Source organism: Littorina saxatilis, linkage group LG9 (genome assembly GCF_037325665.1).
Source record: "Littorina saxatilis isolate snail1 linkage group LG9, US_GU_Lsax_2.0, whole genome shotgun sequence".
Classification (NCBI taxonomy): domain Eukaryota; kingdom Metazoa; phylum Mollusca; class Gastropoda; order Littorinimorpha; family Littorinidae; genus Littorina; species Littorina saxatilis.
Genome location: NC_090253.1, coordinates 21827984 through 21845483, shown reverse-complemented (window position 1 = coordinate 21845483; position 17500 = coordinate 21827984). Strand labels below are relative to the sequence as shown.

General features: G+C 42.9%; 1 protein-coding gene across 1 annotated transcript; it reads left to right on the top strand.

Moving 5' to 3' along the window:
* Positions 1–6314: 6314 nt before the first annotated feature.
* Positions 6315–17500, top strand: LOC138975589 (ankyrin repeat domain-containing protein 13D-like; the record flags this gene model as incomplete). The annotated part of the gene is given in 14 exon segments (XM_070348311.1): positions 6315–6481; positions 7768–7903; positions 8508–8632; positions 9275–9320; positions 9861–9914; positions 10198–10287; positions 10842–11028; positions 11506–11572; positions 12965–13129; positions 13908–14187; positions 14778–14936; positions 15673–15770; positions 16377–16456; positions 17216–17500. Coding segments are annotated over 14 exon segments (1821 nt in total). The 5' UTR covers positions 6315–6385.

Sequence of the window (17500 nt, the reverse complement as noted above, 5' to 3'; positions counted from 1 at the left end):
TTTTTGGTTCGCGTGGGGTTAATTGGTTTCTTGTGCTGTTTGTTTGCTTGTTTGTTCTTTCGTTTCGTTTACTACTTTGCTTCAAGCGTGATTGTTTTGTCGAGGATGTTTTCTTGTCGTTGGTGTCTTTTTGTTGAGGCTAATGTTTCGTGTGTGTTTGTTTGTTGAATTGTAAAATTACATTAGTAATCATGACGAGGGTGATGGTGTACATGTGAAACGTTACAAGTGAATTTTTTAGAAGGTATCCCAAGACGTTTTTTTTCTCACTTTTTCGACATAGGCTTATCTGACGACGTCTTATCGATCTGGCTTTTAAAAAAAATAAGGCGGCCCTGTGCTAACCTCATTATTCACTCAAAAAACAAACAAACCCAAAACAATTTAGTCACACGTTCTTTGACTTGGTCGTGAATACGGGATTGCATTTCAGTTTGAAAGCTTAAAAAATAATACATTTATTTCGAATACAATTTTTTTTTTCAAATTGCAATAACAAACATAACAATGGTCCCATTGGATTCTTTACTTTTTCTTGAAACCAAAAACATAAAGATATTTTATGTTTTAATGGATATCAAGCTCAAGAACAACACAAATCGGTATTGTGCAAATCAGTTCCCCTGTGTACATCAATGATACCGAGACAGCGCCGTCTTGGTCGACGGGTTTCGGTCCTCAGTTCAGTTTTCATGTTTAGGTCGACAGATTGACTAAATGGTTTAATACCGCTTTACGCGAGTTATTGTTTTCTTTTCAGTCTTTCCTAGCTCTATATTAATGTAAACGTTCCATGTGCAACCTTTGTTTTAATCCAATATTAGCAGTCGACCTGTTTTAGATCTTTCACTTTATAACTAAAAGTGTACAGTCCCAGTTCTACATGTATTTACACATGATAACTTCTAAATCGACGCACTGGTTTGATTCGGGTACCTATGTAAGTTCAAAGTCAACAAAAGTGAACTTTATTAAGCGTCTCGTGCAGACTAGAGGCTAGAGGGTGATATCAATCGATATCACACGCTTTCGACGAAGGTCCTCGTTGCAGAAGAACAGCTGTGACGTCGTATTGATTGAGGTCTTTTTCACTGCAACTCATGTCCCATCTCCCTCACGCACATGAGAAATGTTATGGCCGTCACACGGGGTTAAAGTCCATAAAAGTTTACTTGTGAAATTATCCCAATCTACAAGAGAGAGGGGAGAACAAGAGAGGAATCTATTGGTGCGGATGTGTACACGCGTGTAAGCCGGTAGTGAGTCCGGATAATTATAATCTGGACCTACATCTTTGAAATTTTCTCTCTAGCTAAGTCTCAGACCTAAATGAAAATAGTTTCTGCCAACCACGTACTGACACCACCATATAACTGAAATGAGAAAGGGGGACAAATTGAATAGATCCCGGATGGGCGCCGTGGCGCAGTGAATAAGACATCGGCCTCCTGATCATCGAAAGGTCGTGAGTTCAAATCCCGACCGCGGCCGCCTGGTGGGTTAGGGGTGGAGATTTTTCCGATCTCCCAGGTCAACTTATGTACAGACCTGCTAGTCCCTTATCCTCCTTCGTGTGTATGCGCAAGCACAAGACCAAGTGCGCACGGAAAAGATCCTGTAATCCATGTCAGAGTCCAGTGGGTTATAGAAACACGAAAATACCAAGCATGCTTCCCCCGAAAGCGGCGTGTGGCTGCCTGAATGGCGGGGTAAAAACGGACATACACGTAAAAACCCACTCGTGCAAAAACCTGAGTGAACGTGGAAGTTTCAGCCCATGAACGTTAAAGAAGAACCAGTCCAGTTGACTTTTTTTCTTTCTTTTTTTTCGTGTGTACACGCAAGCACAAGACGCCAAGTGCGCACGGAAAAGATCCTGTAATCCATGTCAGAGTCCAGTGGGTTATAGAAACACGAAAATACCCAGCATGCTTCCCCAAAAATCGGCGTATGCTACGGGGTAAAACGTGACGTTCATACACGTAAACATCGAAGAAGAAGAATAGATCCCGAATAGCCAAATAGTTTGAAGAAACATGAAAACCAAAGAACCAACTAATCTCTCCAGCAGCGGAGGGTCGTTTATTCAGCAACTAGCAGCATGAAATCAAAGACTGATAATTATGATGAAATCCAGTGCGATAACTTGTCACAGTCGCAACAGCCGATATTTCCACGGTGCTTTTCACATACACACGACCGTGTAACACACTGACCATACACACATACATACACAGACAGACACAGACAGACATACTGACAGACAGACAGACAGACAGACACACGCGCGCACGCACGCACGCACGCAAACACACACACACACACACACACACACACACACACACAGTGACACACTAACACTCTCTCTCTCTCCCTCTCCCTCTCTCTCTCTCTCTCTCTGGGCGGGGATGTAGCTCAGATGGTAGCGCGCTGGCTTTGTAGCCAGCTGGTCGCTGTCAGTGTGGGTTCGATCCCCACGTTCGGCGAAAGATTTATTTCTCGGAGTCAACTTTGTGCAGACTCTCTTCGGTGTCCGAACACCCCCGTGTGCACACATGCGCACAAAAAAGATCCCAAGTCCACAGCGAAAGTCCCAGGGCTTGGAAACACGAAGACACGCATGCATCATCTCTGGTCTCCGTCGCGATATAACCTTCGTGGTTGAAAACGACGTTAAACACTAAATAAAGAAAGAAAGATCTCTGGTCTCTGATTAGCATGATCGTATTTCGATACTTTGACGAGACAAACCCAATGCTGGTGTGTCGAAGAAGACAGCCACAGCGGGCTTGTATGAGTCAAAGTATCACACCATATCCTCAGCGTATTACGAATACCTGTCTCAATATAGGCCAACTAAGAGGACGTTAAACCCCAATAGTAAGTAAGTCAGTATCTATCTCTTCTGTCTCTCTCTCTCTCTCTCTCTCTCTCTCTCTCTTCTGTCTCTCTCTGTCTCTGTCTCTCTCTCTTTCTCTCTCTGTCTCTCTCTGTCTCTCTGTCTCTCTCTCTCTCTCTCTTTCTCTCTTTCTCTCTCTCCCCCCCCTCCCCCCCCCCTCTCTCTCTCCCTCTCTCTCATTCTTTCACTCTGTCTCATTCTCTCCCTCTCCCTCTCTCCCTCTCTCTCCCCCTCTCTCTCTCTCCCTCTCTGTCCTTGCATCGCCGAGCTGCAAAACTTATTCTGCATGAATTGAATAGGTCCACGGATGAAAAACTAAAGCTCCTGAATTTCCTCCCCTTGAAAGAAAAGTTGACGTTAAACAAGGCTGTGTTCATGTATACAATTCTAAATGACGACTGTCCCAAATATTTGCTATCACATTTCAAACATGGGTCCCAAAAAATCATCCTTCGTATACCTCGCATAGACCTCTACAAATCGACCTTAGCCTTCTCGGGAGCGTTTCTCTGGAACTCCTTCCCCCAACAGATAAGAAATGCAACTTCAGTGAGAATGTTTAAGAGACAGTAACGTTCACACATCATCCGTGAATGAAATGTCATGTTCGATTGTGTGTGGTTTTTTTAAAACATTTTGAATTAGTATTAGCGGATGAAAGGTATAACTATGTATGTCAATGTAATTTTGTAATTTTTGAGTTCTCCTTATGCAATCCCTTAAATGCACATTGTGTTGCATTCCATACAATGTATTTCTGTATTTTATATGATTGATGTTTGTTTTTGTTTTGTATGTGCGTCTGTCTGTATGTCAGTGTTGGAAGAATAGGCTTTGCCTACTAAACCTTTATCCTTTTGTAATAAAGTTCTGAGTCTGAGTCTGAGTCTGAGTCTGAGTCTCTCACTGACACTGAGAAAATCACGCGCATGCACTCTCTCTCACAACCCCCCACCCCTATTGCAACCAGCCACTGTGTAATAAACAGTGTTGTGGAGTTTACCCATCAAAATCACAGCCTCGGGACACTGGCTTATCAGAATACAGAATACAGAATACAGTATTTATTGAGCCAAGTGACATTAAAAAAACCGTATTTAAAGCACAAGGAATTTAGCGTAGTGTTGGTAAAATCACGCACACACACACACCCACACACACACTGACACACACACACACACGCCCACACATTCACTGACATACACACCAACACACACACGCCCACACTACAGCAGTCACGATCACACCATCACACGCAGGGCAGACATGAGGTAAAACAAATGACAATCATCTATTAAAAGAAAAAGTACAAAGAGTGGTCTAAGATGCTGGTGGAAGGGTCTACACAGAATACAATTTTATAATCTAATGCATAGTTAGAACTAGCCCATCCCCTCCACCCACCCACTCATGAATGACTAAAATAATGCAGCTAAAAATATAGAAAAAAATAAAAATCACACATCAAAGTCCCACCTGACTTCATCATACTGGCAACAGCCTATTTCTACACCGTCAATAGTCTATGCAGAGACCAACAGAAAGACGGCAGACTATCTCACGGACAGCCTCAGTCAGACAGACAAACAGACAAACAAACAGACAGACAGAGAGGCAGACAGGAAGACAGAGACAGACATACAGACAGACTATATACATTCTCCTGCTCTCGCCAAATATTCTACTTCCTGCACCCCCCGCCCCCATTCCCGTCAAGCCTACACGGTGCTCCCACCACCATCATTTAGCCTCAGTCTCGCAACCGCGCACTGGGAATAATGTATTTAATGTTGCGTGACTTTCCCAGCAAGCTCTCAGCAGGACACTGGCCGAGCTGACTTATCACAGCAGCAACAGCTGATACACGGACAGACAGACAGACAAACACGCTCTCTCTCTCTCTCTCTCTCTCTCTCTCTCTCACACACACTCTCACACACACACACACACACACTGACACACACACACACACGCACTTCTTCTTCTCAGTGTTGATCGAGGCAGCATGGAGGCAAGCTGCCGGACAGTTGAGGGACGATTGTGTCAAGTTTGTTCAACATCAGTAACAACAGCTTGTGGAGATTTGCAATTACTACCTGTAACTGATACCGGTCTAGTAGATGGCAAACCTTGATGAGAAAGGCAGATTGTGATAGAGATTTCTCTTTTGTTCCCCAACGGCATCAGGGACGTCGTATCGCACCGCACGTACGCCGTCGCTTATCGTTACAGTCGTTTGCCAGTAGGGATTGGTTGGTTTGGTTATTGGTTTGTTTGGTTGTTAGTTTTTAACGTCCCTGCAATCTAACTGCTGGGGAGGGGTGGGGGTGGGTGGGGGGGGGGGGGGAACACGGATCGTGTTAACTAAAAATTCAACGTCATTTTATCGGGGACTGACATTTTCTCAGACCAGAATTCAAATCCGGCCGCAACCGGCTACACATATATTTTGTGTGGCAATTTTCTTCCTGAAAATTATGATGCAACAATCATCTTTTAGAGTGATCTTTACTTAACGATCGTAAAAGAGTGACGGGATTCTGCGAGAGCTAGGATTCGTACTTGAGAAGAACTTCAGTATCGGTTTTGATTATGTGATACGCGATCACTTTAATCCTTACCCACCCCCCACCCCCACCCCCCCTCCCTCCCTCCCTCCCTCCCTCCCCCTTTTCGAACACACACTACAACACACACACACACACACACACACACACACACACACACACACACACACACACACACACACACACCGAATGTCAAACTACCTGAAAACTGTATCCAGGGGAGGCAATCAAGCTGTTACAAGTCCAAGAGCGATTTACAGCTGTTGTCTCCCTTGCAACAGAGTATTGATTTTTCGTATTTTCTGTAATACGTGCCGCTTACCATTAATTTCAGACAGTCAACAAGGGTTTTAATTCACCGGGTGGGGAAGGGGTGTAAACTGTACGTAATAACATCTATTATTTTTAAATAACCTTTATTCAAAAAAAACGTTCTTCTAGATTTAAACCGAATCATGGCCAAAGTCACAAAAACAGATACATGGAAAATAAAATAAAATAAAATGCTTATTGCCCAGACTTTGCCCCCAATATTAGACTAACCTTCCACCTTTTCAAACTTAAATATCAGCACACAAAAACCAGATAAACAGAAACACAATTAACATATACTATAATTATACAAAATCAGTCAAGATCACAACGTCAATATAGACCTACTATCGTCCTACAATGACTTGATTTCTATTTCATATACGCCGTAATAATATACATGTACAACCATATATTTTTACTTTAGGCTGGCCATACTCAGAGATCTGTAGCAGTATCTCTGCCATACTTTAGCAGAAAAATCGAAACCGGAAGTGAACTCTCACCTCTCGAAGCCGGAAGTCCAAACATTTTCATGGACTCCAAAGGAGCCGTTCTGAGCTAGGCGATGCCGAAATAAAGCTTTTACACCCATACTTGGACCACGATGGCGAGCAAATCGTTACAGGAGGAATTCCCGATTCACTGGCTGACCTGGCACAATGATTACAGGGAGCTAGATCGTGTACTGAACTTGAAGCAGGTGAGAGTAACAGGGAGGGGTCGGTAATTTGCTAATTTGCTGACCACATCTTGTGTGACTGTGAATCACTGAGTCAGCTGAGATGAGATAAAAATGTGCGTAGATCGTGTTGACAGGGACATGCGATTGTTGCTTGAGTATTAATTTCAATACAAACTGTCGTCGCTGTAGAATATACTTATATCACTATCGTCTTACTGTCAGGACATACATTTTCTTCTCGTCGAGGACATTCTTTCTTCTCGTCGTCTAAGTCTTAGAAGTAGAAGTAGAATAAACATTGCATTAGTTGATTGTCGTAGTCATACCGCTTTCTTTTAGCTTTTTAACACTTTTTACACCAGCTATGTTGACCAAGGTTTTTTTTAGCCGAGACCAGCTGTGCTGCAGCAGGTCACTCCCCAGAATTGCAGTAGTAACTGTGCATCAACACGCTGGAATGCAGGCGTTAGATGGACGTTACAGGAAGCAACTGAAGCTAACAGTCTGAGCGGATATATCCCTACCTGGTCAGATAGAGCCATATGGGTGGGTACGGATATATATATCCGTACCTGGGAGACAATGAGTTAACATCAGAAATTTGTACTCATGATGATGATGATGTTGTCCATGCTGATGATAGTGATAAAATGCATAGGTGTATTTGCTGAGGCAAGGTATTGTCTAGTAGTACTAGTAGTTTCTTGCGCCAGTGGTACAAATATATAGTTGATGTTGAGATCAAATTCATCTCAGACATGAAATGAATTGCCTCTCTTCTATGTTATGGGAGACGCTGATCAATGCGATCTTGTGTGTCATTGTATTGTGCTTATCGTGAAAAAAAGACAACAGCTAGTTCATCCACATCACTCCGTTTTGTAACCGATTTTGCTAATCAGGCCTTTTATTTAGTATAAATAATTGATTTCTTCACTTCTTCTATGGGGGGGGGGGGGGGGAGACTGTCGAATGAATGAAGTTTGAACATTTCATCGAAACACCAATCAAAAACACAGCAGGATACTATTACTAGGTTAGCTGACTTCATCACAATGGCAACAGCTGATCTCTACACAATCTAGACTATGCAGAGACCAACAGAAAGACACAATTGACTACTGACTAGTGTACTTGAAAGTTGCAGTTGATTTTAAATTTGAGAATCTGTTGCTCAGCTCCCATCAGCATTAGATCAGCTGTTTATGCTTTCTTCCTGCATAATTCTTCATAATCTTTAATCTCCACCTGTATGTCATGGCCTGTCTTGTTGTTTCACTCTTGTCTGAATTTCTCTGTTCAAGCATGACATAGAGAAGAAGGACCCTCGGGGCCGCACGCCCCTCCACCTGTCTGTGTCGCTGGGTAACCTGGAGAGTACCAGAGTGTTACTGCGACATGGCGCTGACACTGGAGCAGAAAACCAGGGATGTTGGTCTGGTAAGGTTGACATTGATTTTTTTTTTTTTTTTTTTTTTTTTTAGAAATGTGCACTTGACTGTTGACACTTACACCCTCTCTTCATCTCTGTCTCCATGTCTCTCTCTCTCTCCCACTTTCGCTCTCGCTCTCACTGTACTTCCCACTGAATTTTATAGTAAATTATTTATACTAATGCAATACTAACTAAGAAAAGTTTGTAAGAAAACTGATTGTGCTGATAATAATTTGGCTTTTATTCTTTGTAAGACAATATTTTAGTACAGGTCTGTAAACTGTACAAAACTAGAACTCTTCTGTGACTGTGCCTTTGGTTTAAACAGTGTTGATTCAACAATTCATAGGTAATTGAACATAATACATGTTAAGGATCTACAAGCTCAAGCTTATGGTGGTGACCCTATGACTGTGCCTTTGAGTTACGCATACGTCCCAAGGCAGCACTATTGCTTGAATAAATCGGCAAAGTAAGCACGATATTTATTCATTTTGATATACAGTATATCAAAACCAAACTTTTTCTGTTGAAACACTGATTTTGACTGAAATGAAGTGCTTTCAAGTTTGATCCATTATTTGATGCAACTGAACGTTCTGTTGACAGTCCTGCATGAGTGTGTCTGCAGCGGTGACCCAGAGCTGGTTCAGCTGGTTTTACAGTACAGAGACTTCCAGCGCTACAGCAAACGCACAGTTGGTATTCCTGAACTCTTGCAGCGACTCAAAGATGTAGGTACCTTTTCAGTAACAGACGACATATAATATATTTTGTGTTGGTACATGTACAGATGTGATAATGTTATAGTAGGGATGGCTGGGCATCATTATAACTCTCAATGAACAGAGTGTTGGGGTTTTCTGTGTTGGTAGTTATGTTTTGAGGGCAGGCCAGGGTGGAATGGATGTGGGAAGTATCTGTATTGATGTTGATATTATTGTCACCACTCATTCCTTGAGCATTTTGACACTGTTTCGTCCGTCTGATGGCTGTAAAGTACACATGGAGATCTGTTAAATCTAATTTGTTAGTGGATATAATTCCCAGTGGTATATTATGTATTGTTTTTTGCCCTGCTCTACTTCAAGTACAAGTCGGCTGCTTTGGAGTTGTAAATTGTTCTATTTGCATAGTTAATCACGCATCTCCTTTTGAAAGAATTGTTGCTTTGTTTTGATGTAGAATGTGTGCTGGGTTGATGAGGAAATGAACTGTAACTCACACTCACAGTGTTAGTAGTTTCACAGCTGCTTGATCGTACACAGTGCAGTCTATGCTACCAGGAAGTCACTGTTCGTTTTAACCCATAGCAATGTTAAACTTAAAAGAAAAAAAGCTGAGTATAAATGATTTTTTCTTTACACTAATTACAGTCACAGGACTTCTATGTGGAGATGAAATGGGAGTTTACAAGCTGGGGTATGTATATTATGCGAAGATGAACGGAACTTTGTTTGAGCTGGGTGTGTGTGTGTGTGTGTGTGTGTGTGTGTGTGTGTGTGTGTGTGTGTGTGTGTGTGTGTGTGTGTGTGTGTGTGTGTGTGTGTGTGTGTGTGTGTGTGCTATTTTTTCGATACACCTCTTTGCTCTCTTTAGTAATGGATATCTGCATTGGTTTCTTGTTTACTCATTCAACATGTGTTAAAGATGCAGTATGGCTGGGTTGTTTTGTTTGTCGCTTTGCATCTTCTTCTCTTACTTGTAAAACATGTCAATCAGTTGATCTGTTTTGAAATTGAATGTTGAATTGCCTAAAATATCAAATGTCAGTTTTAATGTGAATTTTGTTCTTGTTGATTAGAACTGCTCGCTCTTTACGGAGGGCACCTAGGATGTTCCCGTTTGGTGAGCGTTCAAATGGAAGGGTGTTTGTACTGTGTGTAAAAGCCTGACAGTATCTGTGATGGTTTACGGGAGGCTTACTGTGCCTTTAATCTTATTTTCTTTTCCTTTTTTCAGTACCGCTCATTTCAAGAATGTGTCCAAGTGACACTTATCGAGTATGGAAAAGTGGTAAGTGATTGTCTCGGTTTTTTTTGTATGATGATCCTGAAGCCAAGGCAGGGCATCTTGTCTTCAACTTTATTTGAAGAGAATCATTTTTGAACCTTTTTAAGTTTTTAACAGATTTTTCTTCTAAAAAACAAACAACCTTGTATGGCACCATTTTTACCCACCTATTTTACTTGGCCGCATATGAAGTGTGTTGCAATACTGCTACTGAAAGTGCTTGCTTTTTTGCACAATGCCTGTTTTTAGTGAAACTGGAAGTGAAAGTGTTGGGCGAATTGTGCAGGCTCCTCTGTGAGAATTGACACCACCTTGCTGGGCTTCGACAACATGTCATGGCAGAGAGGCAGCCGCAGTTACGTCTTTACGAGCACAAGTGAGTATCAAATACAGTCAAACCTGTCCACAACGACAACCCAAGAGAAGGTCTCAACTAAAAGTGGTCTTCATAGACAGGTGTTAGCTATGGAAAGGTGTATTATTAGGAAAGAACCTTGTCAGTTTTTTTTTGTTTTTTGTTTGTTTGGGGGGGGGGGGGGGGTCGAAATGAGCAGATGGTCGTTATCAAAAGGTGGTCCCTAGGGCAGGTTCGACTGTATTCTTCAGGTACAGTGTGTAATGTGGGCAAAACTTGGAGGATTTTATGACATTTAATTAAGCATTTAAAACACTTGCTTTTGTTAAAAGTGTAGACATTCCTCCTGCATGGTACTGGTAGCATTATCATGTGTAATGCAGAATCTTATGGTATAACTTTGGAAGCGCAGGCAGTCATCCTGCATGGTAGCATTATTTGTAACGCAGAATCTTATGGTGTAACTTTCGTGGCATTCTTAGGGCCTTTTGTTCTTAGGTATTGCCCCTTTAAAAGGATCATAATCAGGTCAAAACTTAACCACAATAATCTCCAAAATGTGTGTTTCTTCCCAGACCCTACCACTGCGGTAATGATGGAGATTGACCATGACAGTAAGGGAGTGTACTCCGAGACCATCCGCTCTCTACCAGCGACGGCCGACTCTTCCCTCATGGTCCCGTCAGAGGAGGCAGTGGCGGCCAGGCTTACCTCCCCTGTCGTCACCACCTACATCGACACCAACAGAATCTCCTTTGAAAGGTACTGCAGAAAGTGGTTGTTGCTCAAAGCTTGATGCCATTGTATAGACTTATTAGCTGTAGTTTACTTGCTAGTTGGTTAGTCTCTGAAATGGAACATACAGGGGTGTGAGTATGTATTTTCTCATGATGAAAGTCTCATGTGATGGAGGGTTCTTGTCCCACTACCCTCTCTCTCTCTCTCTCTCTCTCTCTCTCTCTCTTTCTCGCTCTCGCTCTCTCTCTCTCTCTCGCTCTCTCTCTCGCTCTCTCTCGCTCTCTCTCTCTCTCTCTCTCTCTTTCTCCTCTCTCTCTCTCTCTCTCTCTCTCTCTCTCTCTCTCTCTCTCTCTCTCTCTCTCTCTCTCTCTCTCTCTCTCTCTCTCTCTCTCTCTCTCTCTCTCTCTCTCTGCACTTTTTATTTTTTATGAGGTTTGAAACTAGACACTGCTTATGTGTAACTACTTTCCATTCAGATGTTTATTTTGTTTTGTACTTCAGGAGTAAATCAGGTATCTGGGGCTGGCGCAGTGACAAGGCTGAATCTGTCAATGGTTATGATTGCAAGGTCAGTGTTCGTTGTGCAATGTAATTATTCTATTGTTTTGTTGAAGACAGGCTAATCTATGAGTGTCTTCAAAGGAAGGGTACATTCAAAAATAGGCCATGGTTTTTATGCTTTGGAAATGAGAGTGATGAACAAATCCAATCAATCAATCAATCAATATGAGGCTTATATCGCGCGTATTCCGTGGGTACAGTTCTAAGCACAGGAATTTTTTTATTTTTTTATTTTTTATTTTATGCAATTTATATCGCGCACATATTCAAGGCGCAGGGATTTATTTATGCCGTGTGAGATGGAATTTTTTTACACAATACATCACGCATTCACATCGGCCAGCAGATCGCAGCCATTTCGGCGCATATCCTACTTTTCACGGCCTATTATTCCAAGTCACACGGGTATTTTGGTGGACATTTTTATCTATGCCTATACAATTTTGCCAGGAAAGACCCTTTTGTCAATCGTGGGATCTTTAACGTGCACACCCCAATGTAGTTTACACGAAGGGACCTCGGTTTTTCGTCTCATCCGAAAGACTGGCACTTGAACCCACCACCTAGGTTAGGAAAGGGGGGAGAAAATTGCTAACGCCCTGACCCAGGGTCGAACTCGCAACCTCTCGCTTCCGAGCGCAAGTGCGTTACCACTCGGCCACCCAAACCCACTCGTAGAACAATGTTTTTTTCTGGTGTGTTGGAAAGCTCATTGTTGGCTCACGAAGTGTAGCCTATGTGATCGTAACTTTGTCTCTGTGCGTTTGTGCGTGTGTGTGTGTGTGTTTGTGCGTGTGTATGTCTGTGGTAGAAACTTTAACATTTCCGAGTCTATGTGTGAGTGGTTATCCAAGACTATGGATAAAGCTCGCATAAGATTACGTCACGGTCAAAAGTTTGACGTCAATTAATGCATCATGATGGCATGCCTCCCTGTAGTCTTTCTCTCTCGCGTGGTGTGTGTGGTCTCGGTCATTGTTATTTTGAGCGGGCCGAGACTATTTGGCAGTCGTGTCCAGGCTGTAAGTAGGCTACATGCAGACAGACAGATCTAGATCTAGTGTCTCTCTTTCTTGCACAGTGTCACCTAAGCTTACTGTGTGTGTGGGTGTGTATGTGTGACGGAGTGATTGAGTTTGTGTTACTGTTTGTCTATTTCTTACGTGAGCCTTGAAGGCTTCGCCTCTTGTTTTATGTTATGCAGCTGCAAAAATGCATTGAGATGAAATTTAGTACATGTATTCATGCAAATATTTACAATAAACATAATCCCTGGTGCTTGATGTTTAAGTCGTAGAAGGATCACAGTGATTACATTCCCAATCCTCGTAAATTATCAAAATGTTGACAACTGCCCTTAGCTCTACCATAACGGCATGTTCTTCTGTTACATCTGCAGGTATTCAGTGCCAATAATGTAGAACTGGTGACAAAGTCCAGAACAGAGCACCTAACGAAGCAAGACAAGGAGAGATCGAAAAAGGTGAACAAGACGCCACTGGAAACTTTCTTGGGGGCGACCGAAGAACAAGCCATTCAACACGCAGGGGCTGGAGTCAACGGAGTGAGTTCCTTGGAATTTATATTGTTTGTGTGGGAAACATTTGAAAAATTATGATGCAGGAGCAATACTGTGAATTCAGGTGCGGGATCTTTCTGGAAAAAAAACTAACAAACAAACAATAAAATTAAATAAATTTGTGAACAAAAAGGGAAGGGTGTGGGGGCCGATCGTTCTGTCTGTTCATCAGTCTGTACGTGTGCTTTTGAAGGCTGGGAGAGGACTTTTGCATGTTTTGTTTTGAGAATCTCTTTATGTGGGTCTTATCCTTCAGCACACCACCTTTCATTTTGGTGATTTTAGGTTGTATAGGAAGAGCAGGTATTTCAGCCTTGTTTACATGGTTACTTCCCTTCCAGCTTACCTTGAAGAACTGCAGCTTTCTCCGCTTCAGGTGTCGGATGTAATTTAAGTTCTTAGTCAAGAATTTGACCACGCACAGCTTCTGTGCCCTGTTTGTTAGTGGTAGTAGAAATGTTAAAATCATAACCTGAGTAACAAAGAGAACATCAGTTAAAGCTAGAAGGAAGGACAGAGTGCTTGGATAACTTTTCAACGAACACACTAGCCACACAACACACCATTTTGGCAGCTGTCTTGTGCATTTGTTCATGTCAAGAGACATGTTCCACGTCATAATTTTGCCTATCAATTTTTTTTGTTTAGGTTAATTTGTTCCAGGTTGCAGGCTCTTGTTCTGTTTTTCATTTATAAACACTGTCAGTCACAACCCAATATAACCTGTTATTTTATTTATTTATGTGTTGTTGGTTTTTTTTAGACCACCAACACAGTATCATACAACCCTTCGTCCATCACGCCAGAGGAGTACTTCAACTCTTTGGTTGAGCTTGGTGAGCGTGACATAGGACGACCCATGGAACAGGCGACCAAGATTCAGAAGTTCAAGGCCACGCTGTGGCTGTGCGAAGATTATCCGCTGTCGCTTCAGGAGCAGGTTTTGCCCATCATTGACCTGATGGCCACCAGCAACGCTCATTTCGCCAAGCTGCGGGATTTTATCACTCTGCAGCTTCCCTCTGGATTCCCTGTGAAGATTGGTGAGGGGGATGTTATATCTTTTTGCCCCTGTTTTGGTACAGTGGAAATGTCCCCACCACCTCCTCCCCCCCCCCCCCCCAAATGGAGCCAAATTGAGGTTAGGATCAAAAATACCATGTTGTCATATTACCAGATGTTGATGTGTTTATGTGCTCAGTTTGGTGCTCACTTTTGCTTTTCTCAGTCCAAATTCAAATGCTGTAAACTGTGCATAGAGGGATGCAGTAGTAAGTTATCTCGATGCGCCCTTTGGCCTGCTGAATTTAATTCTTATGGGTCATTTTCTTTTATATGCTAGTGGTGCATTAGAAAACAGAACCTTTATGTATGTGCCCTTATGTATATGTTTTTCGTGTGTATTTTTCCCAATGATTGTCAAGTGATCTGAGCAGGGTTTAACCCTGGTTATAATTATGCGCCTAGAAATATGATATATTATCATAATAATTATGTATATATGTACATAAAGTGTAGTTTTGTTTAGCACTTGTGAGTCAACACAATCACAAAGGTCTTCTGTGCTTTCGCCAACAGTTACTTTCCTCTGGAAATATTTGAATGTATTTTTTTTTTTTTTTGTTGTCATCAGAGATACCCCTGTTTCACGTGCTCAACGCCCGAGTGACTTTCGGCAACATTTTCGGCTCAGTGACCCCAGCAGACTTAGTGACTTTGATACAAGAGCCCGAGATGGCCTGTATAGTGGATGAGCGCATTTTCGACCCCCCTGTTGCATATCACACGAGTGGTAAGACTGGTTATTTAGGGGGGGGGGGGGGGGGGGGGGGTGGACAGTTAAGGTATTCGTACATCATGCATGCAACATATTACTCCTGAAATGAGAAATGTTTTAAGCCTCTGGATTCCCTGGGCTGGGTGTAGCAACCCCTTACCCCCCCCCCCCCCCCCCCCTCCCCCCCCACCCCCCCCCCCCCCCCCCCCCCCCCCCCCCCCCCCCCCCCCCCATTCCCTGAAAATGAGAACGATGTTTTGTCTTCTTCCTTGCATTTTATCTAGAGGTTCAAGAAGCTCTGTAATTTGATGCTGAAAAGTTGGGGGGGGGGGGGGGGGGGATTTGGGGGATAGGAATGAAAGAAGGGAGACAGGTTTTGAGTTTTGACAGAACAGATTTTTATCTGATAATGCTTGTCTGTGTGAAGAATGAACACAGTCATGATTATGCATTTGATGTGTTTTGTTTTTGTATTGCTTCGGAGCATGTTTTTCATAAGTACTTTTACAGGATGAAAATGGCTGATTAAAATTGCATACAAGTAAAGCATAACATAAAAAATAATCTGTTAAATCAGTTTTAGCCTTCTGCTAAAAAGCTGTGTAAAATGATTTACGCAAAAAATTCCATCATGACGTTGATATGTTAGATTCAGAGCTTGTGTATAATGTATACCTTTGGTTCATGGTTGGTTTACGGATATTGGTTTGTGGATATGAGATCTTATGTGGTGCTTTTTTGTCTGTATCAGGTGACACGCATCATGAAAGACTGCGTGATGAAGACGATGAACTCCTGCAGTTTGCCATCCAGCAGAGTCTGGCTCAGTCTGGTTCTGAAGAGGATCAGGTGGGTCTTTGTCAGTGCAGGTGCACCCTGCAGTTTTGTTAACTTTTTCAGTATGTACTAATAAGGTGCAGATACACTGTTCTGCAGCAGTGTGGTGCTCGAAGAGTACCTTTGGTTGATCTTTCACTCAGCTTGCAATGTACCCATTGGGGGGGGGGGGGGGGGGGGGGGGGGGGGGGGGGGATGGTGGACAGTTTAGGTATTCGTACATCTTGCATGCAACATATTACTCCTGAAATGAGAAATGTTTTAAGCCTCTGGATTCCCTGGGCTGGGTGTAGCAACCCCTCACCCCCCCTGTTTTGTCTTCTTCCTTGAATTTTATCTAGAGGTTCAAGAAGCTCTGTAATTTGATGCTGAAAAGTTTTGGACAGTTAATTGTTGCCTTTTAAAGTAAAAAGGTAGACTTAAGAGAATCGTTGACAAGCTTTTCAGCTTTTTCGTGTGTGTGTGTGTGTGAGTAGACGTTCTTCTTCTCAGTGGACTTCATAAGCAGATCAGAATAATCTGGAAACGTTTTTCACTCCACTTCTTTGAGTGGCAGTGTTTTGGTGTTTTGCATCTTCTTGGCACGTTTGCATGATCTTTATCCTCACTTCTGTGCAGGTTACATTCTGGGAAGCACTCAACCGCAGCAATCTTACTCCAGGGAATGGTACTGAGGAAAGCGATCGACAGATGCAAAGGTAAATATAACTGGTCAAACCTTGTACAGTTCAACCTGTCTTTGTTGACCACCCCAGGGACATACCAAAAGTGGTTGTTACAGGCAGGTGGTGGCGGGTTGGTAAGACGTGGGCCTCTTAATCGGAAGGTCGTGAGTTCGAATCCCGTCCGCCTCCGCCTCCGCCGCCGCCTGGTGGGTTTAAGGGTGGAGATTTTTAAAAGAGTGTGTGTGTGTAAGTGTATGTATTGGAATAGTGTGCCATGGTGTGACTCGGTACTAGAGCGTGTGTATGTTTTTGTGAGCTGTAAGTGTTTGGTGTTTCTGTCTGCCAGAGATGTAAACTGCTTATTCATTCCGTACTTCTGATTGTCTGAGGCACCATGGGACTATGTCAGCATAACTCTCACTCACTTTTGGCTTGTGTTCCGAGCACTTCAATCTCCTTGTCATTCCATCTCCTTGTCATTCCATCTCCTTGTCATTCAATCTCCTTGTCATTCAATCTCCTTGTCATTCAATCTCCTTGTCATTCCATCTCCTTGTCATTCAATCTCCTTGTCATTCCATCTCCTTGTCATTCAATCTCCTTGTCATTCAATCTCCTTGTCATTCAATCTCCTTGTCATTCAGTCTCCTTGTCATTCCGTCTCCTTGTCATTCAATCTCCTTGTCATTCAATCTTCTTGTCATTCAATCTCCTTGTCATTCAATCTTGTTGGCTTGCGTGTTGAATGCTGGAACCGTCTAACCTCCTCCAACCTTCTTCCTCTCACCACAGAGCCATTGCAGCAAGCCTGACGGCACCCGGAGACCCAGCAGAGCCCGGAGGTCCACCAGGTGAACAGTCAAGGTCGCGACCTTTGCCCCATTTGCCACGCGGCCTTGAGGACGATGACGCTCAGCTTCAGCTGGCTTTGCAACTCTCGCAGCAGGAAGCGCAAGAAGCGACGGAGCAGCAGAGACAGGAAGAGGAGGAGTTGGAACGAATTCTGAAGCTTTCTATGATGGAGAAGTGATACTGACGAATGCCTGCGTTTACAAGCGTGTGTGTGTGTGTGTGTGG